This window comes from Lepidochelys olivacea, assembly GCF_965140295.1.
Source record: "Lepidochelys olivacea isolate rLepOli2 genome assembly, chromosome: 20".
Classification (NCBI taxonomy): Eukaryota; Metazoa; Chordata; order Testudines; family Cheloniidae; genus Lepidochelys; species Lepidochelys olivacea.
This window is the reverse complement of record NC_140430.1, coordinates 15,802,036-15,824,993: the sequence shown is the minus strand read 5'-3', so window position 1 is coordinate 15,824,993 and position 22,958 is coordinate 15,802,036. Positions and strand designations below refer to the sequence as shown.

Genomic DNA, 22,958 nt, shown 5'->3' with positions numbered 1-22,958 from the left:
GGCAGGCTCTGCCAGGTGTTGTCCTGCCCCAGGCTCATTGCATGTCTCTCTCTCTCTCTCCCCCCTCGGCAGCATAAACCTGAGCTTCTGCCTCAACGCCTCGGGGAAGCACGTGCCTGACTCCATCGGTGAGTAATGAGCTTGGGCGCCGGTCAGAGCAGCCAGGAGCCCAGTGCTGCCCCAGATCTTCCCAGAATCCCCTGGTCTGGGGAGTCTCACTGTCCTGGGGCACTGGGAAACCAGGCAGCCAGTGGGGGCGTGTCCATTTTAGTGCGGGGTAGGTGAGTGAAGCAAGGTCAGGGCTTGGGTGGGAACAAAGGGGGCAGCGCATACTGGTGTTGGTGAGTCAGTAGGGGGTGCTTGTCCCCCTAAGGAAAGGTGGTTTCATGGTTGAGGCACTGATCTGGGAGCCAGGACTCCTGGGTCCTACACTCAGTTGTGCTGCTCCCTTGGGGCAAGTCATTTACCCACTTTCCCTCAGTTTGTCGCTGTTCATGAAGTGCTGGTAACTCGCTCTCAGTCATTTATTACCTGATTGATTTTTGAACCAGTATCCCAGCACGGTGATGGGGCACTGTGCTGCAGGGAGTGAGGTGAGGGCTCAGCAGAGGGCACTCTCCCCACGCAGTCGATGCTGACTCCAGCACTTGGGGACACTGCTGTGTTTCAGATGAGATGTAACACTGAGGTCCTGGCTATTCGTGGGTATTAAAGATGCTCTGATCACTGTTCCCTCTAAGCTGTGCGTGTGTGTGCGTGCACACACAGATCCTAAACCCCGCGCACACAAAAATTTGCACAGAAGAAATTTTTTGCACACACAGCCTGTCAAAAATTAGAGGGAACATTAACATTTTCCCGCGGTTGGGGTGACCTGTTTGGTGACCTGTGTCCTCGTTCAGTTCAGACTTGGGTAATTTCTTTCTGCCTCTAAATTCCCCTTAATTCCAGTGGGACACAGGAATTTATCTTTACTTCCTAAACTGCTTTGTAAGGTTGCTGTGTGCTGTTAAACAGCTGCTGAGCCCCACCCCAGAGGTGGCTGCATGTCAGTGGTAGATGAAGGGCTCCCTTCTGAGGCCAGCTGGTGCCTTTGTGAAGAGAGGTGGGGAGTTAGTGGGGTGCTGCTGAGTCCCAGAGCCGTGACTGCAGAACTGCCCTGGCCCCTGAGCTTTCCAGTCACCCTGGCCTCTCCTTCCCTCGACAGGGTTCACTGTGGAGCTGCACCTGGACCACCTGAAGCAGAAGGGGGCCATCAAGCGGGCGCTGTTCCTGCACTCCCGCCAGCCTCACCTGGCGCAGACCATCAAGGTGCACAATGGCGCCCTGGAGGAGTGCAGGGAGATGAAAATCTACCTCCGGGTAAGTGGGTCAGCCCAGCTGAGAGCCACAACCCTGCACTGGGGTAACCCACCTGATTCCCCAGGGGGCTCAGAGCCAGCCCTCGCCTGTGAGGAGGGTATAGGAGGCTCATTGGGGAGGCTGCCAGACCTGTGGTTCTCTCTAGCTCCCCAGCGCACGTTGCCCAGTGCACCTGAGCTCTCACGGCCACGGAAGGTCTGCGCTGGCCAGGCTGCCATGGCAGTGGAGTGCCCCGGGAGTCCTGGCCTGCGCCAGCCCTGGGCCAGAGCTGGGTCTGTGCTGCCCTGAGCACTCCTCTCTCCCCAGAACGAGTCGGAGTTCCGCGACAAGCTGTCCTCCATCCACGTGGCACTGAGCTTCGTCCTGGACCCACAGGCCCCGGCAGACGCCCACGGGCTGCAGCCCATCCTCAACTACCTCACCAAGAGCTACATCGAGCGGAAGGTGCGAGGGGAGAGAGGGGTGGAGACCTGCTGCCAACTCCCAGGGGGACTGGCGCCACGCTGCCCGGGCTCCTCTGTAGCGGGTGCTGAGGGCTACAGGCTCCCGGCTCTGTTCTGGTGGCAGGACCTGGCCGGGGTAGGGGAGCCCCAGCTTGGATCTCAGAGTTGGGGGGTTGCCAGCCCAGCTTTGTCAGCAGGGCCAGGCCCTGGGAGGGAGGGATCAAATCGGGCGCCCAGGGCCATTTCCCAGGGGCTTTCCTGCCTGCTGTGCCCCCGGGAGGTCCCCTAGATCCAGTCTCACCACGAGAAGGTGCCTCTCCCCAGGCCGCAGGCTCCTTAGCACCCCCCCGTGGAGCCCGCATACCAGCTCCCAGCTGCTTCCCTCCCTGTTCTGTTTCCGGCTGGCCCTGGCACGGGCATATCATAGAATCATAGAATATCAGGGTTGGAAGGGACCTCAGGAGGTCATCTAGTCCAACCCCCTGCTCAAAGCAGGACCAATCCCCAACTAAATCATCCCAGCCAGGGCTTTCTCAAGCCTGACCTTAAAAATATCTAAGGAAGGAGATTCCACCACCTCCCTAGGTAACGCATTCCAGTGTTTCACCACCCTCCTAGTGAAAAAGTTTTTCCTAATATCCAACCTAAATCTCCCCCACTGCAACTTGAGACCATTACTCCTTGTTCTGTCATCAGCTACCACTGAGAACAGTCTAGATCCATCCTCTTTGGAACCCCCCTTCAGGTAATTGAAAGGTAGGGCAGGCAGAAATAAAACACTCACCCCCCCCCCCCCAGCACTGCCATCCCCAACCCCTGATGCACCAGTGGAAGAGATGGGGCCCAGGAGGGCACCATGGGGCCGGGTGGCTCCCCATGTGTGTGCTCCACGGGTCTCGGCTGTGTGGTCCCCCAGCTCTCTATGGGGCCCTGGCTGACTGTGCTGTGCCCATCCCTCTCCCGTCGTGCCCCAGGAGCTGAGGGGCAGAGCGCTGGGGCAGGGCCTTGAGTGCTAAGCTGGGCAGCTCCGTGGTCTGCACCAGGCTCAGGAGAGCCGCCTTGGGGGGGCCAGTTGTGGGGCAAGGAGGCTGCTGTCACTGTAGAGACAGCAGGGGAGGGGGTACCCCATGACCAAGGGACACAGGTTGCAGGGCTGCTCACACAGACCCGCACCCCTTCTCTCTGACCTCCAGGCCCAGATCCAGCTGGACTGTGGCGAGGACAATATCTGCGTCCCCGACCTGCAGCTTGACGTCTTTGGGTAAGGCTGGCAGGAGGCACTTCGGGCAGGGGCAATGCCGGGGGGCATCTGCAGTGACCAGCTCAGAGCGTGGGGTGAGCTGTGGGTAGCAGTCTGCCCAGGGGGAGCAGCCCCGCCCTGTGGGGGGATGTGGTCTAGCGGTGCTGGCTGGCAGAGACGACTGGTGCCTGATGATAGCGGGGGGGGGGCACAATTTAAAGGTTCCCCCCCAAACAACTTGAGTCACGCCTCCCCCCAACCCTAGCCGCCCTTCCCTGCAGCTCCCAGCTGTTTGCTGCTCCCTCTCCCCACCGCCGCAGCTTGCAGCTTGCCAGCACCAGGAGCTGCCTCACAGGGAAGGGGCCTGGCCGGCAAACCCTGGAAGAAATTGCGGGGGGGCATGACCCCACGTGGGGCCCCCCATGCATCACCTCTACAGGCTGGGAGCTAGGACTCCTGAGTTACATCCCTAGCCTCCAGCACCCTGCCCACGTCTCAGTGAAGGGTCCATGCTGGGACCAGCGCTGAGGATGCTCTGGGAAGCCCGGGCATAGGGCAACCCCCCGCAACCCCCGTCAGGCTGAGGGTGCAGAGGGCTGGGAGCAAAGATCAAGGCCAGCCGCCCAGGTGGATGAGAGCAGGGCATTGTGCATGAGTTGCCAGCGGGGCGGAGCAGGGAGGGGGCACAGTTAAGGCTACGGAGGGGCGGTTAGCGCTGGGGGTGGGGAGGGAGGGGGCTATGAGTGATGCTGCTCCCCCAGGCTGGGTTTCCGGGCTGCAGCCCCATCTTTTCTGGGTGCTTGCGTGTGGCAGAGACCCTGGGGAGTTTTTTTACCTCACCACGAGGTGGGGCTGTTCCTCAGGGCACCTGCTGCCTTGGGCTTTGGGGCAGGTCTGCCCAGATCTGGCTGGGACAGCGCAGGAGTGGTGTCTGGGGGTCATGGCTCAGGTACCCTACAGCAGGGTGCCAGCTTCCGCCCCCCCCCCATCAGCTTCCTTTTCTTCCACCTCCCTCCCTCCCTCTCCTGCTGCCCAGGGTGCCCAGTGGCTGATAGTGCCCTGCTCTCTGGATCATGGGGTGTGAGGGGCTGGGTGTGGGGCTGGGCAGTCCCCGGAGGCCCCAGGTCAGTGGGGTGGGGTGGGGATCGCCTCTGTCTGGTGCTGGATGGGAGCCCGGGGACGCTGCCCAGAGTGTCCCCCTCTGCTCTGGACCTGCTCCAGTTTCTCCCGGCCCCGTGGGCCTGAGGCGGCTGGGTCTGGTGTGGTGCTCATCCTCCTGGCAAGGCCCCGATGTGGTGAGAGGAGGGCAGGAGCTCAGCCCCCTCCCTCGCAGAGCTCTGAGCCCGGCCTGGAGGAGGCCCGCTGCGGTACCCCAGCTGCGTGGGCGACGTGACTCCCCCTCCCCCACACACGTGGCCTAACGCAAAGCAGCTGTGCCCACATATGGAAGCCCTTAGCCTGGCGCTGAGTGTAAGCGGAGCTGGGCGGAGCGCAGGCAGCGTGGGCACAGCTGTGTGAACAGCAGGGTCCCCCCCACTAGCTGCTGAATGGGGGTTCTGGCTGGCAGGCACTGTGCAGGCAGCAGGTAGACTGGTCATGCCGTGCCGGGGCGGGAGGGGCCGTGTCTCTGCCTGTGGCAGGGCCAAGGCCAGGATGTGCCCGCTGGTTCTCATGCCCGTTGTGCCCTGCAGGGAGCACAGCGTGGTGTACCTGGGTGACAAGAATGCCCTGAACCTGACCTTCAACGCCCGCAACCGCGGGGAGGGTGGCGCCTACGAAGCCGAGCTCTACGTCATCCTGCCCGCTGAGGCTGACTACTCTGGGGTGATCCGCAACCATGGGGTAGGTGGCAGAGACACCCGGGGATCAGAGCACCCCGCAAGCCATGCTGCAGCTGGGTCACAGCTGGGCAAGGCCCTCTGCTCTGGGAGTGATGCAGGCTCCAGGGACATTGCTCCCGGCTGCTCCCTCGCAGTGCCATGGGGCCCATGGCCCTGGCTCGGGGCTGCAGCTCCTTGGCATGGGCCCCTCGGTGCCAGTGTGAGCCCCCGGAACAGGGTGGCCTGGCATGTGCTGCCTGCTGTAAGGGGACCCCTGGGGACGGGACTCCTGCAGGGGGGCTCAGGTGTGCCTCTGCTCCCCACAGCAGGGTGGGTACGGGCAGAGGGCCCGGTATCTCCTCTCCCCTCCATTCCCCGTCCTCTGCAGACCCCCTTCCCCTGCAGCCCTGCTCTGATCCCAGCTTCCTTCCCCTCCTGCTCAGAACTTCACCAACCTGAGCTGCGCCTACGAGTCAGTGAACCGGACCCGCATGGTGATCTGTGACCTCGGCAACCCCATGAAGTCTGGCACCAGTGTGAGTAGCTGTCCCACAGCTGGAGCACCCTGGAGAGCTGCCCCGGGCAGTCCTCACTGGGCAGTGCCCTCTGCCCCCTGGGAATGGCCACCCAACTGAGAGGCCAGGCAGGACAGCTGGGTGCCATGGCACTGAGGTGTCTGGCATTGGGGAGTGGGGAGGGTGGGGTTTTGGGGTGCCTGGCCTGGTGAGGCTCCGGGTGTGGGGGTGGTTGGGTGCTAGGGCAGGTGGGCATTGGGAAGGGCAAGGCCAGTGGGGCACAAGGGTGGCTGCATGCTGCGGTATGTGGGGCGCTGGGACAGCTGGGCATTGGGGAGCTGGGGAGTGGGGGTGGGGCAGACAGGGAATTTTTCCCTTTGTTCCCAGGAAATCTGCTGCTGGCATGTGTTGCCGAGGGCCCAGCTCTCCTACGGATGAGCCCAGGGGCCGGGGGCACGTCAGGGGCGGGCAGGGAGCTGGGGGCAGATCAGGGGAGGGGGTGGGCAGGGAGCTGGGCTGTGAGAGGCCGGGGGCAGTTTGGGGGAGAGGGGAGGGCAGGGAGCTGGGCTGTGAGGGGCCGGGGGCAGTTTGGGGGAGAGGGGAGGACAGGGAGCTGGGCTGTCAGGGGCCGGGGGACACATTGGGGGCAGATGGGGAGCTGGGCTGTCACGGGACAATGGGCACATCAGGGGCGGGTGGGGAGCTAGGTCCTTCCAGGGAGCTGGGAGAATGGAGCCATTAACTCTCCTCTGTCCCCCAGCTCTGGGGGGGCCTGCGCTTCACCGTCCCCCATCTTCGTGATAACAAGAAGACCATCCAGTTCGAGTTCCAGATCCGGAGGTAATGCCAGGCATCCTTTTCTTCCCCCCCCCCCCCCCACCGCGTCCCTCCCCCACTCTGAGACCCGCCCTCCCCAGGTATGGGTTGGGGTCAGGGCTCCCCACTCCCATAGCCCTATTGCTCCCTTAGGGAGGATCCCAGGCTGGGGCACCCCCATGCAGGAGCCCAGATGCACCCAGGGCTTAATTTGTAATGAAAGAGGTGTCGGGGCTCAAGCAACTTTTTTACATTCTTAACAAATGTGGCAAGTCCAGAGGTGCCGGGGCTCTGACTGGCCAGGCCCGGCGGTGCCAGGGCTGTCCCCACGGAGGGAGTGGGCCGTCCCATGCAGGGGAGCAGGGAGCCATGCGGGGCGCAGCAGGGAGCCATTGCGGGGGAGCGGGCTGCTCCGTGACGCGCTCTGCTCTCTCCACAGCAAGAACGAGAACAACTCCCGCAGCGAGGTGGTGGCGTTCCCACTCCGCGTCAAGGCCTCCGCCAGGGTCTCCTCCCACGGGTGAGTGTGCCCAGCCTTGAGCCAAGGGGGCCTGGCCTTGGGGGGGCCAGCACTGAGTCCAGGTCCTGCTAGCTGCTCCTTTGTAGCCCCCCAGCGCCCCTCCAGAAAATAGCCCCCTCCCCCAGTCACTAATTCACATCCTGCCCAGGCGGGCAGGGAAGCCCTGGCCCAGCTGTGGCTGTTCTGTGGCCCCTGCATGACACAAGTTCAGCAGCTCTCAGCGCAGATCGCCAGTGGCTCCACGCTGCAGAGGCTGACTGGGCTGCGGAGACAGATCCCCAGGGCCAGCAGCCAGTGACCACCTGCGCCTGCCCCGCAGGGTCTCCAAGCCTGAGGCCGTGTCCTTCCCCATCTTGGGCTGGAAGCCTGGCAGAAATCCAGAGAAGGAGCAGGATGTGGGCCCCGAGGTGCAGCATGTGTATGAGGTGGGTGTCATTCGCAGCACAGCTCCCCTGGCTGGCAGCATCGGGGCAGGGAGCAGCGCCATACCCCCTGCAGGCTGGGTGGAAGCAGTCCAATCTTCCAGCCCCTCTGCCGGGGGATAGCGGGGGGGCTGCGGGGCCAGGACAGGTTGGGGAGGGAGGTTCTGTGGGGCCAGTATGGGAGGAGAGGGGCTGCCTGTGGAGCTCGTCTGATCGGGAGGCCCTGGGGGCCCATACTGAGAGGGAATATTTGGGGCGGGTGCACACTCCACCGGGGCACTCCATCCAGGCCAGCTGGAATGTCCCACTCCCTGCTTTCTCCTCTCCTCTTGCCTGGGGGTCATGGGCCCCGGGAGGCCACGGCACAGCCAGGTGGGCTGCCCCATTCCCGGTGAGCCCGGCACCCCGCAGGACACTGCTGCCTGGCACAGACCCTCTCACTCCCTCTCTCCCCTTGCAGCTGGTGAATGAGGGTCCCAGCACCATCAGCCATGGGGTCCTGGAGCTGAGCTGCCCTGTGAGCTTCCAGGGGAAACCGGTGATGTACGTGACCAGCTACTTGGTGCCGGCCAACTGCACCTCCAGCCAGCCTGTCAACCCGTTGAAGCTGCAGGTAACTGGAACGCAGGGTTGGCCCCGGGCAGGGCGAGCTTTTGTGTGCTGCGATGGGCTGGGGCTCTCCACTAGGGGGCAGTCCCCTAACCACACTGTCTGCATAGGGGCCTGGGGCAGGGCAGCAGGGGCTCAGGTTGGGCCAGCCATGTGCTGAGTCAGGGCTTCCAGGGGCTGGCAGTTGGGTGGGGGTTGGAGTTTGTTTCAGGAATCGCAAAAATTAGTGAATTGGGAGGGACAAGCACAGAGGAGGTGAGAGCTTCTGGGAAACCTGCTAATGCCCCAGTCCTGATCTAAAGCTCCTGCTACTCTCACCCTGCCCCCCATGCTCCTCATTGCCACCCGCAGCCCCTGCTCTAGCAATGACCGATGGCATTGAATTGTATCGTGTGTTTCTGTGCGGGGGATGCCATCCCATGCCCCTTCTTGGCTCCTGTTGCCGATGTCACGTTGCCTGGAGCGGCTCAGGACCTTGAGTGCCGAGTCAGGCAGACTGTCAGAAGCAGGGCAGATGCCCCAAGCGGGTGGTATGTTCTGTAATTCGATTTCACTAAGCCAGTAACAAGTGTGAACTCCTGGATTGCTGTACCAGCCTTACCATGGAGTCACAGACCCTCCCCTCAGACTCTCCAGTCTGTTTTGCCACTGGACTTAATGATAAATGGTCACACACACCAAAAATCACACCACATCCAAGAGACCAGTCACTTACCCCAGATCAACTGATGCTCTAGATCCTACTCCAAAGAGCCAGTTCTTTACTTAACTGTTTAAAGGTTTATTAACTAAGAAAAAGCAATAAGGGAGTTATTTACAGGTTAAAGCAAGCAAATGTACACACACCATGAGTTACCATCTCAGTCCTAAGAGGGAAAGCATTGTAGTGATCTGTCTTTTCCAAGTGTCTTTGAATCCCCTGGGGGTCTCTGGCCCTTCAGAGTTCAAACAGCCAAAAAGATGCTGTTTCTTCTTGTGAGAAATTTTTATTCCCTTCCCCCAGAGTTCAGGATGATGGGATGAGTCCATGTGCATGTCTCCTCTTCTTGGGTGGAGGGTCTTTTGTCCTCTGACATTCCCCAGTGGTTTGTCTGGTTCTATTGGCAGTTTCAAAGCAAACACTTTCACATTACAGAGCAGACACTGAAATCTGACCTTATACCATGGGACCCAGACATTATCAGTGAAATGAATACATTACTCCTGGGGGAATTCTGTGCCAAAAAATTAAAAATTCTGCACACAATATTTTAAAATTCTGCAAATTTTATTTATCAAAATAACACAGTATAATCAGATTAGTTCCAATATTTTGGTAATTTATTCCAAAATACCTGTCAGCAAGTCTGTCTGTAACAATACAAACAACAAAAAACATTTCCTGAATGTTTATTGACAAATAGATGCCTTACTAGGCATATTAATACAGAACTTTGAGTAATAATTCATTTAAACTACAATACAGAACCATATTTCCTGCCCTCCTCAGAAGCAGTGCAAAGGCTGGGTGGAATCAGGGTAACATAGGAGCTGAGGGAGAGGGAAGTAATTGCTGGGAAGAAGCCTGGATGTGAACTTGGAGGATTGTTGGGTGTGGGTGGGAAAAGTATGGAACAGGGTTTTTTTCAGGGGAGAAGGGGGATTGTTAGGGAGCCTTCACAATGCGGACACTGGCTGACCCCCTCCCCCATATGTCCCTGCACCCCTTGTCCACATGTGCCCCTGCGCCCTCACTCAGCCACCCCCCACTCCCATTCAGCCACTGCTCCAGTCTTCCCTCCCACTAGCCCTTCTGAATCCCAGTCTGTGGGCCCCACCCAGAAGCCCCATGTGCCACACGCTGTCCATCCGCCCCAGAGCCCAAGCCTCCTGACCTGGTCCCACAGGCAGGGCGCTAGAGGAATGCAGCCTCTTCTCTTCCCTATCTGCAGCTGGTGCTGCTCCTGCCTGGGAGTGGCGGCTCTGTTCTGGCGCCACAGCAGCCTCTGGTGGGTGAAAGGTGTAGCTGCAGCACGTCTCAGCCGAATGTATTTTCTGCTGAGAAAAAAAGTCTGCACGGCACATGAATTCTGCGCATGTGCAGTGGTGCAGAATTGACCCAGAAGTAATACACACAGCAATGTACAAGCATTCCATAGAGTCTAGACACTAAAAACATTTTTATAAGACTAATATCCATTTTGAGCAAAGCTAATGTACAGGTGACCTGGTCTGGTCTCCAGCTACAAAGTCGTCAGTTCTTAGCTAGTGCCTAAAGCCTGGGCAAGAGCTGGCATCTCTCTTGCAAGGGTCACAGCTGGATTGCAGTCAGAGGGGTTGGCAGCTGTGGGACAGGTCAGAAGTGCTTGCCTTTACCAGTGGGGGTGGGATCTAGCAGGGACCTTGCAGGCCTGGCATCCCCACCCTGCCCTTCCCTTGCACAGGGCATGTGGGGGGCCAAACGAAGGTGACTCACTCTCCTTGGAATGTGTTTGCAGCTGGAGCAGAGACCCACCGCCTCTCCCAGCTCGGAGCAGCATTATCTGCAGAGACGAGACGCGGCGCGGAGCAGTGGGGCCTCCGGGAGCCCTCACACCCTGGTCAGTGCTTCTCTGAACTCTGCACACCCCAGGCCAGGGGTCGTTGATTTCTGTGTGCAGCTGCGCCCAGAGTGCCCTGTGACTGCTAGGGGAACAGTGCACAAAAATGAGTCTCCACCCAGCCCTGGAGTGGAGAGTCATGAATCGACACCCACTCCCCAGGGCCTACGGGCCTGGCACGCATGAGCAGAGTGTTATCCATGTCCTTGCCCTGTTCTAATTCAGGAGTGTTTGGTGCATCCAGCCTCCTGCCATTGCACGTGGATTCAGATTTCTCCTCCCACTCCCACGCAGCACTGCTGTGTGCTGTCCTGCACCAGAGGTGGCTGCATTCTGGTTCTGCCACTGCTACCAGCCTCCTTTTCCATGCAGAGCCTGGCGCCAGCGATGGTTGCTCTGCCTTTCAGAATGCCGAAGCTAATCCCAGTCACTGGGCTCTCAGCCTGGGCTGTCTCCACCGAGCCCCCATTCCTGGGGCTGCTTGCCAGCAGCCACAGGTGTCCCAAGGTCTAATGTTGGAGATGGTCACTTCTATTCTGCTGGGCCCCAACCCTTGCTGTGTCCCTGACCCTCTGTCCAATGGCCTCTCCCCACAGAAGTGCCCCGAGGCTGAGTGCTTCCAGCTGACCTGCCAGGTGGGGTTGCTGCAGAGGCAGCAGCGGGTCAGCCTGAAGCTCTACTTCCGGATATGGGCCAAAACTTTCCAGCAGGTGAGTGCTGCTCTGTCCCCTCCCACCCCCACCCCCAGGGCAGCCATGTCTGGGAGCCCCCCACACATGCTCCCCATGTGGGCCTAGCCTGGGGCCTCAGCTTTCCTGTCAGCAGGGGCCTCCTGAGTCACTGTCTGTCCCCCAGGGCTGTCGGCTTCTCTTTAGTGCCTCAGTCCCCTCCAGCCCTGGGTGTCTGCGTGGCTCCTTCCATTTGCCAGTGTGTTTGGCAGGCTGGGGGTGGGGCTCCCTTTTCCCTGCTCTGGGCAGGCTGGCTCTGCCATCTGTCTGTCTGCATGGAGGCCCCACATTGCAGCTCCCACTCACTCAGCCCTGCCCTGGGGTCTCTCTAGGAACTCCCCCCCCCACCCCCACCCCCACACACATCCCCACACCAGGGGAGCTGTGACACGGATGAGCTCCCTGAGTCTCCACAGAATCCCAGGGCACCTGTTGCTCCCTCCCAACCAGGTTCTTTGCTCAGACCCATCCTACCTGGGAAGGGGTAAACGGGGTCTCGCCCCCCCCTCCACTCCTCCAGACCAACTCGCGAGAATCACCCTGGGCGGTGTCAGCTGCTTCCAAGGATTGCTGCAATGTGTGGGTGGCACACGGCACCAGCCTGCCCAGCCCCCAAGCAATCCCCAGCAATGCACCTGCCTGCCCAAGCCCCCAGCAATGCACCTGCCTGCTCAGCCATCTCCCAGGCCTGCAGCAATGCACCTGCCTGCTCAGCCCCACAGCAAGGGTTAGCTGGGCGCCTGTCTGCCAGCCTGTGTCCAGATGTGAAGTGATAACAGCACCTGGTGGCCATCCCAACCCCTGCACTCTCCCAGCTCCATTGCTTGTTGCAACCACAAATTCACATCTGTTTCATAGAATCATAGAATATCAGGGTAGGAAGAGACCTCAGGAGGTCATCTAGTCCAACCTCCTGCTCAAAGCAGGACCAATCCCCAACTAAATCATCCCAGCCAGGGCTTTCTCAAGCCTGACCTTAAAAACCTCTAGGGAAGGAGATTCTACCACCTCCCTAGGTAACGCATTCCAGTGTTTCACCACCCTCTTAGTGAAAAAGTTTTTCCTAATATCCAACCTAGACCTCCCCCACTGCAACTTGAGACCATTACTCCTCGTTCTGTCATCTGCTACCATTGAGAACAGTCTAGAGCCATCCTCTTTGGAACCCCCTTTCAGGTAGTTGAAAGCAGCTATCAAATCCCCCCTCATTCTTCTCTTCTGCAGGCTAAACAATCCCAGCTCCCTCAGCCTCTCCTCATAACTCATGTGTTCTAGACCCCTAATCATTTTTGTTGCCCTTCGCTGGACTCTCTCCAATTTATCCACATCCTTCTTGTAGTGTGGGGCCCAAAACTGGACACAGTACTCCAGATGAGGCCTCACCAATGTCGAATAGAGGGGAACGATCACGTCCCTCGATCTGCTCGCTATGCCCCTAATTATACATCCCAAAATGCCATTGGCCTTCTTGGCAACAAGGGCACACTGCTGACTCATATCCAGCTTCTCGTCCACTGTCACCCCTAGGTCCTTTTCCGCAGAACTGCTGCCTAGCCATTCGGCCCCTAGTCTGTAGTGGTGCATTGGATTCTTCCATCCTAAGTGCAGGACCCTGCACTTATCCTTATTGAACCTCATCAGATTTCTTTTGGCCCAATCCTCCAATTTGTCTAGGTCCTTCTGTATCCTATCCCTCCCCTCCAGCGTATCTACCACTCCTCCCAGTTTAGTATCATCCGCAAATTTGCTGAGAGTGCAATCCACACCATCCTCCAGATCATTTATGAAGATATTGAACAAAACCGGCCCCAGGACCGACCCTTGGGGCACTCCACTTGATACTCCAGATGAGGTCTCACCAATGCTGAATAGAGGAGAATGATCACATCCCTCGATCTGCTGGCAATGCCCCTACTTATACAGCCCAAAATGCTGTTAGCCTTCTTGGCAACAAGGGCACACTGTTGACTCATATCCAGCTTCTCATCCACTGTAATTCCCGGGTCCCGTTCTGCAGAACTGCTCCCTAGCCATTCGATCCCTAGTCTGTAGCGGTGCATGGGATTCTTCCATCCTAAGTGCAGGGCTCTGCACTTGTCCTTGTTGAATCTCATCAGATTTCTTTTGGCCCAATCCTCCAATTTGTCTAGGTCCCTCTGTATCCTATCCCGGCCCTCCAGCGTATCTACCACTCCTCCCAGTTCAGGGTCATCTGCAAACCTGAGGGTGCAATCCACGCCATCCTCCAGATCATTAACGAAATTTGCCCAGGACAGAGCCCAGCGTCCCCTGATTGCAGCCTGGTCAGCTCGTCCTTTCCCTTCTCCTAACCCCAGCCAGGATCCCTTCGCTGCAACTGTATCTGGGGTCACCCATCGCAGCTTTTCCCGGTGCGGCGTCAGCCCTGCTGTTATGGCAGCCCCACAGCTGGTAGCTTAGAGCTGAGCTGGAGCTGTTGCATGCTGCTCTTGGTGCCTGTTGGGCCTTTCCAGCTAAGCAGGGTCAGCCCTGGTCAATGCTGAGATGGGAGACCAGCAAAGAGCACCCAGGGTGTGCAGGAAGCATTGGGGGATGCTCTCCCCTTACTCAGTCCTGACCCCAATGCAGCATAAGGGGGTGTTATGCTGCAGTGTGGGTGCCCCCAGGGTGAGAATGGCTGTGCTGCGGGGGGTAAGTTGGGTGCCAGGGGTGAAGGGCTGACTGTGCTGCTCAAAGGGTAGTGGAGGGAAGGTGTAAAACCAGCGTCCTGGCCCTTCTGGTGGTGCCCTGCTCTGTGGGTGGGTCATCTCCCCACCCCAAAGGCAGCTGTATCTTGCAAAGCCCCTCCAGGGCTGTTAGCTGACCCCTGTGTTACCAGCACCCATGGCTTCCTGGACCTGAGGCCGACAGAAGCAAATTGCCCTGACATCTGGGCCATGCATGAGCTCCAAGGGCTGATTGCTGGCAGTGCCCAGCCCTGTCCTGAGCCCGCCCTCTCCCCGCGGCCATTGCCCAGCTGCGCCGGGGCACCCGCTACCCTCCAGATCCTGTTGCTGTATGTTGCCAACCTGCCCTTCCGGGTTTCCCTGCAGAAAGAGAACCAGCCTCAGGCCCTGCAGTGCGAGGCCGTGTACCAGGTCCACAGGATGCCCTACAAGATCCAGCCCCAGGATTACCCCAGCGAGGCCTTAAAGGTCAGTGGCTGCCCATGGGCCATGCAGAGCGGATGGGGCAGAGGGGGACATATGGGGGGTGCCTGGGGCAGAGTCAAAGCCCAGCCCAGTCCCAGGTGAGAGGAGCCTGTGGCTGGTCCCCACCACCCCCACCCCAGGCCCAGTGACCAGCTGAGTGCGTGTGTAGGAGAGGGCCTTAACCTGTCGTTCCAGGCTGGTCAGCTCTCTGGGCCTGACAGCTCAGCTCTGGGAGCTCAGAGCGTGGGAACAAGGTCTGGGCCCACATGGGGTTCAGGAGAGCAGCCTGCTACAGGCCGGGGAAGCAAGAGGCTCTGAGGGGAGCTCAGGCCCCAGCAGCTGTCTCACCCTCCCCATCTCACGGCGTCGGCAGGTGTCCACGGCGATTCAGTGGGCGAAACTGGAGAGCAGCCACGGGGTCCCGCTCTGGATCATCATCCTGGCCATCCTGCTCGGGCTGCTGCTGCTGGCACTGCTCATCTACGTGCTGTACAAGGTGAGTGCACGGGGCCGGGAGCGGCCGGCTGGAGCTGGAGAGTGCGTGGGCTGGGGTGCGGGGGGGTGGCCAGCAGCCTCCAGAACCAGCCCTGGGAGCAGAGGCCTGGCTGTCCTCCTGCGGGCACACTGCACCAGGGCTGGCAGGCGTCACTCAGCTCAGCAAGGCTCGCCGCACCACTGGGCAATCGGTGCCAGCTTCCCCGGGCGTGCAGCTGGGAAGCAAGCACTTCTCCCTCCCCAGGCAGGGAACAGACACCAGCACCATGCAGGTCCTGAGCCAGTGGGCTGGGGTCTCAACACCTGTGAACATCCATCAGGCTCCAGTGGAGGAGGGAGCTCTCCGCAGGCTGGGATAGAGCAGTGCCAGGGTGGGGCTGTGCCAGCAGGGAAAGGGCAGGCGAGGGTCTCCCAGAAAGAACTCCACCCAGGACTGGAGTTACAGCTCTGGAGCTTGGGGATCAGTAGGGGGAGGGGCTGGGATTCCTGGGTTCTATGCCCAGCTCTGGGGTCAGAAGTGGGGCAGGTGACGGGAGCAGGGGGCCTGGGAGATGGGGCAGGCGTTCTCGGGGCCGCTGGGGCGTGCTGGGGTTCCAGTACTGCCTTGTGCGCTCGCTGCCCGGCTTCTCTGCCTCTTGTCTCTGCAGCTGGGGTTTTTCAAACGCTCCCTGCCCTACGGCACGGCCATGGAGAAGGCTCAGCTCAAGCCACAGGCGGCCTCAGAGGCATAGCGGGGCCAGGGCCGCCCGGCTGCTCTGCGCATCTGGGCTCTGTTTGTCTGTCTGTCTTGTTTGCTTTTTCTGGTGCGGCCGCCGCAGAGCAGCATCGGGGAGGGGCGGCGCGGCCTGGCACAGCAAGAACGGGCTGCACCCAGCAAGCTTGCCAATGGGGCAGAGACAGACCCAAGGAAGCCCCACCGTGGGGGGCCATGAGGTGAGCCCCCAGGACTGCAGCAGCAACTGGAGAGCGCCCTGCCCGCTCTGTGCCTATGGGGTGGCATCTCTGCCTCCCCTCGGCGCCAGACCCCGGCAGCCACCCACTGCCCTCTGCGGGCGCCCCGGCGGGTCAGATGCTGAGGGCTGCGCTCTCCAGCCATGGGCAATACTTGAAGGCTGCCGGGAGGCCCTGCTGGGCTCTGCGGAGCCGTGGACTCCTCCCGCGGCCCAGCGTGAAATGCCGTCCCTCTGTCCGGCCGGCTGGTGTTGGCACAGGGTCATGGAGTCTGAACTGGACAGTTTACAAGCTGCCCGTCCACTCAGACTTGCCGGAGCTCGGCTGGACAAGCACAATCACCCCATGCAGCCACCGCCATGGAGCTGGGCAGGACTTCCTGCCTTCCCCAGCCCACTTCCTGTCTGAGGCAGCTCCCCCGAGGACATGATGGACACTTCCAGTCAGGGGTCCTCGGGGCCACTCTCAGCGATGCCAAAGATTGCAGCATAGGAAGCCGAAGCCATGGCCCGCCAGCTGTGCCTGCACCAGCCCTGAGCTCGCAGCCCAGCAAGGGGCTGCGGCCAGGATTCTGGGCTCTAATTTAAAGTCTCTCCAAGTGCAATAAACCCTTCGACGTCAGTATTAATCTTCTTAATTATGATCAGGAATTTTCTCATGTGGTTGGAGGTCTGGCCCAGGTGCTCCCCGCTTTGCACTGACCCCACGTTGTAGGGCCAGCCCCCTCCCCAGCCCCATTCCCCTTCCCCTCCAGCCTGCTTGCAGCATCTCTAAATTATTATGTTATGTCTCCTGTCTGAAATCTGGGGGTGGCCCCGAGCTGGCCCTGCACTGCCCTCCGATGCTGGCCCTCAGGGATGGCATAGCCTGGCAGGACCCCCATGGAGAGCGCTGGGTTTTGCCTGGCTTTCCTGTGCAGCTGTCCCCAGTCTGGGCAGACTCTGCCCTAGAGAGGGATGCCAGAGCAGCCTACTCCGCGGGCTCTGCCCCATCGCCCCCTGGGCCACGCGCTGGTGCCTAGTCTTGCAGCCAGGTACCTGGTCTCACTCCCAGACAGCACTTGCTGTTGAACTGACCCCAGCCATTCCGGCAGGAGGGGTGTCTGAGGGGGCTCTGGGCTCCAGGTGGGCACTATGTGGAAAGGGCAGCTCTTGCCCTAGTGGCCCAGTCCAGATACCAGCACTGCTGGTACCAGCAAACAAGACAGCCAGGCTGCTGGAAGGGCCAGGACTGGAGCTACTGTGCAGCCAGACCCTGGCCTAGACCCCCCATCCTCTCACTGGGATCCCAGGCAGCACACCCTTCTCAGGGCCGGGAACTCCTCGCTCTGCCAGGCTGAGCCAGAGCCCTGGATCCTGACCCTCCCTCTCCCGGGGCCAGGGGGGCTCAGATGAGATTGTAACTCGTGCTCCCAGGGCCGTTCTGGGGGTCCAGGCCGTCAGTGCCTCAGGCAAATTGGGGGCCAAGTCTTCATTCCTCTCTCCCGCAGGCCATGGGCAGGGGATCGAGGGCGGGGTCCCGTGGCTGGGGGTGGGGCTCTGGCAGCTGCTGGATTCTCACTGGAACGTGGCCCACTGGGATCAGGGCTCATCAGAAACGCCAGCCCTGCGGATCTCTGCAGCCACTGCCAGGGCACGTGCAGCAGCCGAGAGTCAAAATTGCACTACAGCTTGCAGCCCCTGCCAGCCCGGGTGGGGGATCCTCTTCTTGGTATTTATCCTTCCACTTTATATTGGCTGTTCCAAACAGCCCCCCAGCACCCTCTGCCCTCCATGGGGGCAGATCCCCGCTCAGGAGGCCAGAGCCCTGGTGTCCCTTGGTGCTGTGTACTGGGGGGACGGTCCCTGGGACTGGGGCCCTCCCCATGGCGGACACTCTCCCCTCTCTGTTCTGTGTTGATTTGCTGTTGGTTTGAGAGAAGGGGGGGAAGGGTTGGAAATTTTTGGTGAATGGGGGAAAAAAAACAGGTTCCCCACCCTCCTCTTGAAGGAAAGTGAGCGGGGTGGGGGGGGGCTGTTGTCACTAATTGGTTGGGGGGGGATCCAGCTTCCTGCCTCAGGGAGGCGCTCACTCTCTATTGTTGTTTTATTATTAAATGTGTTCTAAAGACCCTTCCTCGCCTGGTCATTGATGGCTCTGCCTTGGTCACCCTCGGGCATGATTAGTGGATGCGAGCAGCTCTGGGGAGAGAGAGAGAGGATGGGACCTGTGTGTGTCTGTGCGCGTGTGCATGTGTGCTGCTGCCCCCTGCTGGTCAGGATGGGACCTGTGTGTGCTGCTGCCCCCTGCTGGTCAGGATGGGACCTGTGTGTGCTGCTGCCCCCTGCTGGTCAGGATGGGACCTGTGTGTGCATATGCACCAGTGCACCCTGCTGGAGCGCATGGGGCTGGTGTGTGCCACTGCAGCCTGCTAAACAGGATGGGACCTGTGTGTGCATATGCATGCGCTGCTCCCCCTGCGGGAGAGGGTGGGACCTGGGACTCCGTGTGCACCAGCCACTCAGCAGCATCCCCAAAGCCTGTGTAGGGTGCCCCGGCTCCCTGTACAATCCGCGTGGGGAGAGAGGAGCCTAAGAATGAGCTCCCCAAACGCCAGCCAGCTAAGCCAGTCAATAGCAGAGACCAGCGAGGGCTGGGGGGTCCTCTCAGGTGCCCAGATCCAGGCTGCAGGGGCCGCCTTTCTCTGCTGGCCACTGCCCAGAGCCCCTCTCCTGGAGTCCAGCCCCAAGCCGGGTCTTGCATGAACAGCAGGAGCACCTGCATCACTCCAGCTTTTAACCCTCAGCCCCAGGGCTTTGCACATTCACCCTGGATGTGGGAAACCCTGGTTCAATTCCCCTCTCTGACAGGGACCCCGGTCCCATTCCTTCTCCCATCACCCAGGTGAGAGTCCTGGGCTATGGGGTGTTCAGGTGCTGTCAATCTTCTCCCCACTCTATAGCCCACCTACTGCCCAGGGCACCCCCCTGGGAAGTGGGATGTCCCTGTTCAAATCCCTTCTCAGGCCGAGGGGGTCTCCTACAGCACAGGTGTGTACACTGGGCTAAAGCTTAGATCTCATAGAATCATAGAATATCAGGGTTGGAAGGGACCCCTGAAGGTCATCTAGTCCAACCCCCTGCTCAAAGCAGGACCAATTCCCAGTTAAATCATCCCAGCCAGGGCTTTGTCAAGCCTGACCTTAAAAATCTCTAGGGAAGGAGATTCTACCACCTCCCTAGGTAACGCATTCCAGTGTTTCACCACCCTCTTAGTGAAAAAGTTTTTCCTAATATCCAATCTAAACCTCCCCCACTGCAACTTGAGACCATTACTTCTCGTTCTGTCATCTGCTACCACTGAGAACAGTCTAGAGCCATCCTCTTTGGAACCCCCTTTCAGGTAGTTGAAAGCAGCTATCAAATCCCCTCTCATTCTTCTCTTCTGCAGGCTAAACAATCCCAGCTCCCTCAGCCTCTCCTCATAAGTCATGTCTTCTAGACCCCTAATCATTTTTGTTGCCCTTCGCTGGACTCTCTCCAATTTATCCACATCCTTCTTGTAGTGTGGGGCCCAAAACTGGACACAGTACTCCAGATGAGGCCTCACCAATGTCGAATAGAGGGGAACGATCACGTCCCTCGATCTGCTCGCTATGCCCCTACTTATACATCCCAAAATGCCATTGGCCTTCTTGGCAACAAGGGCACACTGCTGACTCATATCCAGCTTCTCGTCCACTGTCACCCCTAGGTCCTTTTCCGCAGAACTGCTGCCTAGCCATTCGGTCCCTAGTCTGTAGCGGTGCATTGGATTCTTCCGTCCTAAGTGCAGGACCCTGCACTTATCCTTATTGAACCTCATCAGATTTCTTTTGGCCCAATCCTCCAATTTGTCTAGGTCCTTCTGTATCCTATCCCTCCCCTCCAGCATATCTACCTCTCCTCCCAGTTTAGTATCCTCCGCAAATTTGCTGAGAGTGCAATCCACACCACCCTCCAGATCATTTATGAAGATATTGAACAAAACCGGCCCCAGGACCGACCCTTGGGGCACTCCAATTGATACCGGCTGCCAACTAGACATGGAGCCATTGATCACTACCCGTTGAGCCCGACAATCTAGCCAGCTTTCTACCCACCTTATAGTGCATTCATCCAGCCCATACTTCCTTAACTTGCTGACAAGAATACTGTGGGAGACCGTGTCAAAAGCTTTGCTAAAGTCAAGAAACAATACATCCACTGCTTTCCCTTCATCCACAGAACCAGTAATCTCATCATAAAAGGTGATTAGATTAGTCAGGCATGACCTTCCCTTGGTGAATCCATGCTGGCTGTTCCTGATCACTTTCCTCTCATGCAAGTGCATCAGGATTGCTCCATGATTTTTCCGGGGACTGAGGTGAGGCTGACTGGCCTGTAGTTCCCAGGATCCTCCGTCTTCCCTTTTTTAAAGATTGGCACTACATTAGCCTTTTTCCAGTCATCCGGGACTTCCCCGGTTCGCCACGAGTTTTCAAAGATAATGGCCAATGGCTCTGCAATCACAGCCGCCAATTCCTTCAGCACTCTCGGATGCAACTCGTCCGGCCCCATGGACTTGTGCACGTCCAGCTTTTCTAAATAGTCCCTAACCACCTCTACATCTCCTACAAATGTAGAGCTGGAAGGGCCTTGAGCTGCTAGCTAGAGAAGCACCCAGCTAAGGCAGTACCACGGGAGTCTAGATCTTTCCTTTCTAAACCTTCGATCCTTTTTGTTACTCTGCTCTGGACTTTCCTGTTTGCCTCTTTTCTGAAGTGCAGCACCCAGAACTGGACACAGGACTCCAGCTGAGACCTCACCAACTTGAGCAGAGTGGGACAGTCACCTTCTGTGTCTTACATACAACACTTCTGTTAATCTGCCCCAGAAGATATTAGTTTTTTCACAACTACATGGCGGTGCTGACTCCTATTCAACTTGTGATCCACACTAACCCGCAGGCCCATTGCAGCAGTACCGCCACCAAGCCAGCTGTTCCCTAGTGGGTAGATGTGCATGAGTTTTCCTTCCTAAGTGAAGTACTTTTGCTCCTGGGGAAATTCTGCACCACTGCAGACATGCATAATTCACGTGTCCCACAGGATTTGTTTCCTCCCACAGAAAAGACATTTCTGCCCACGAAGTGCTGCAGTTCCACCTTTCGCCCACCAGAGGCACTGTGGTGCGAGAACAGCAGCAGGAAGCAGCCAGCTGTTCTGGCACCACAGTGGCCTCTGGTGGGGAAAAATATGGAACTGCAGCTCTTCTGGGGCAGAATGTATTCTCTCGCGGGGGGGGGTGGGATTCTGTGCATGCCCAGCTGCAGAATTCCCCCAGGAGTAGAAATTCATCACAGCACGCTGCCTGCGGAGTCAGGTTTGGACAGAGCAGGCCTCTGGGGGAATCACAGACGGCTTCAGAGGGGCTAGTGGCAGGGGATAGACTGGAGTGCAAGCTCAGAAGCTAATAGGGTGACAGCACTGAGCCTAGGGACAGGGGAGAGGGGCTGCAGGGACACATGGGGATGGGGGGGAGTGGGGGATGGGGCAGATGTGCCTAACTGAATGGGAGAGGCTTTTACCAGAATCTTTTTTGTTCTGTATTGTTATAGACATACTGGCTGACAGGTATTTTGAAATAAATTGACCAAAATCATTAAAACTGGCGTGATTATATTGTTATTTTGACAAATAAAATATGCAGAATTCAGCAGAATTTAAAAATATTGCATGCGTCTCCCAGGATTTCCAATAGGGCCAGGTATCACCAGCGTTGGGCCCCTGTGCTGCGGGCCCCTGCAAGGGATCGCCAGCGCTGGGCCCGTTCCCCATGGCCAGGCCAAGGACCTGTGCCAGGGATCACCAACGTTGAGCCTGTTCCCCATGGCCATGCTGCAGGCCCCTGCCAGGAATCACAGGTGCAGCGCCCATTCCCCATGGCCGAGCCGCACTTCGCCAGGGATCGCCAGTGCTAGGCCCATTCCCCATGGCTATGCCGTGGGCCCCTGCCAGGCATCGTCAGCACTGGGCCCCTTCCCCATGGCCATGCCATTGGCCCATGCCAAGGATCACTGGTGCTGGGCCCATTCCCTATGGCTGAGCTGCAGGCCCCTCCCAGGGATCACCGGGTCTGGTCCCGTTTTCAATGTCCATGCTGTTGGTCTCTGCCAGGGATCACCAGCACTGGGCCCGTTCCCCATGGCCATGCTGCAGACTCCTACCAGGGATCGCCAGGGCTGGGCTCATTCCTGATGGCCATACCGTGGGCCCCTGGCAGGGATCACCGTCACTGGGCCCATTCCCCATGGCCTTGCCACAGGCCTCTGCCAGGGATTGCCAGTGCTGGACCTGTTCCCCATGGCCGTGCCGCGGGCTTATACCAGGGATCACCTGGACTGTCAACGAATGGCTACACAGGTGGTGTCGGAGAGAAGGCTTTGGATTCTTTGACCATGGGATGGTGTTCCATGAAGGAGGAGTGCTGGGCAGAGACAGGCTCCATCTTACGAAGAGAGGGAAGAGCATCTTTGCCAGCAGGCTGGCTAACCTAGTGAGGAGGGCTTTAAACTAGGTTCACCGGGGGAAGGAGACCAAAGCCCTGAGGTAAGTGGGAAAGCGGGATACCGGGAGGAAGCAGAGGCAGGAATGTCTGTGAGGGGAGGGCTCCTGCCTCATACTGGGAATGAGGGGCGATCAACAGGTTATCTCAAGTGCTTATATACAAATGCACAAAGCCTTGGAAACAAGCAGGGAGAACTGGAGGTCCTGGTGATGTCAAGGAACTATGACATGATCGGAATAACAGAGACTTGGTGGGATAACTCACATGACTGGAGTACCGTCATGGATGGTTATAAACTGTTCAGGAAGGACAGGCAGGGCAGAAAAGGTGGGGGAGTAGCACTGTATGTAAGGGAGCAGAATGACTGCTCAGAGCTCCGGTACGAAACTGCAGAAAAACCTGAGTGTCTCTGGATTAAGTTTAGAAGTGTGTGCAACAAGAGTGATGTAGTGGTGGGAGTCTGCTATAGACCACCGGACCAGGGGGATGAGGTGAATGAGGCTTTCTTCCGGTAACTTGCAGAAGCTACTAGATCACATGCCCTGATTCTCATGGGTGACTTTAATTTTCCTGATATCTGCTGGGAGAGCAATACAGCGGTGCATAGACAATCCAGGAAGTTTTGGGAAAGCGTAGGGGACAATTTCCTGGTGCAAGTGCTAGACGAGCCAACTAGGGGGGAGCTTTTCTTGACCTGCTGCTCACAAACAGGGAAGAATTAG

The 22,958-nt window shown here is 58.7% G+C and overlaps 1 protein-coding gene across 2 annotated transcripts in view; it reads left to right on the top strand.

Moving 5' to 3' along the window:
- ITGA5 (integrin subunit alpha 5) overlaps window positions 1–17,784 on the top strand; it is a 50,304-nt gene extending 32,520 nt beyond the window's left edge. For both annotated transcript variants that reach the window (XM_084610395.1, XM_084610394.1), the window contains exons 16-30: window positions 73–128; window positions 1,208–1,362; window positions 1,669–1,806; window positions 2,999–3,066; window positions 4,737–4,887; window positions 5,309–5,401; window positions 6,141–6,220; window positions 6,636–6,716; window positions 7,036–7,141; window positions 7,599–7,751; window positions 10,225–10,326; window positions 10,923–11,036; window positions 14,126–14,227; window positions 14,598–14,720; window positions 15,367–17,784. In XM_084610395.1, the coding sequence (XP_084466521.1) occupies window positions 73–128; window positions 1,208–1,362; window positions 1,669–1,806; window positions 2,999–3,066; window positions 4,737–4,887; window positions 5,309–5,401; window positions 6,141–6,220; window positions 6,636–6,716; window positions 7,036–7,141; window positions 7,599–7,751; window positions 10,225–10,326; window positions 10,923–11,036; window positions 14,126–14,227; window positions 14,598–14,720; window positions 15,367–15,450 (1,606 nt within the window). In that variant the 3' untranslated portion in view covers window positions 15,451–17,784. The remainder of the gene's footprint in view (window positions 1–72; window positions 129–1,207; window positions 1,363–1,668; window positions 1,807–2,998; window positions 3,067–4,736; window positions 4,888–5,308; window positions 5,402–6,140; window positions 6,221–6,635; window positions 6,717–7,035; window positions 7,142–7,598; window positions 7,752–10,224; window positions 10,327–10,922; window positions 11,037–14,125; window positions 14,228–14,597; window positions 14,721–15,366) is intronic.
- The last annotated feature ends 5,174 nt before the right edge of the window (window positions 17,785–22,958 follow it).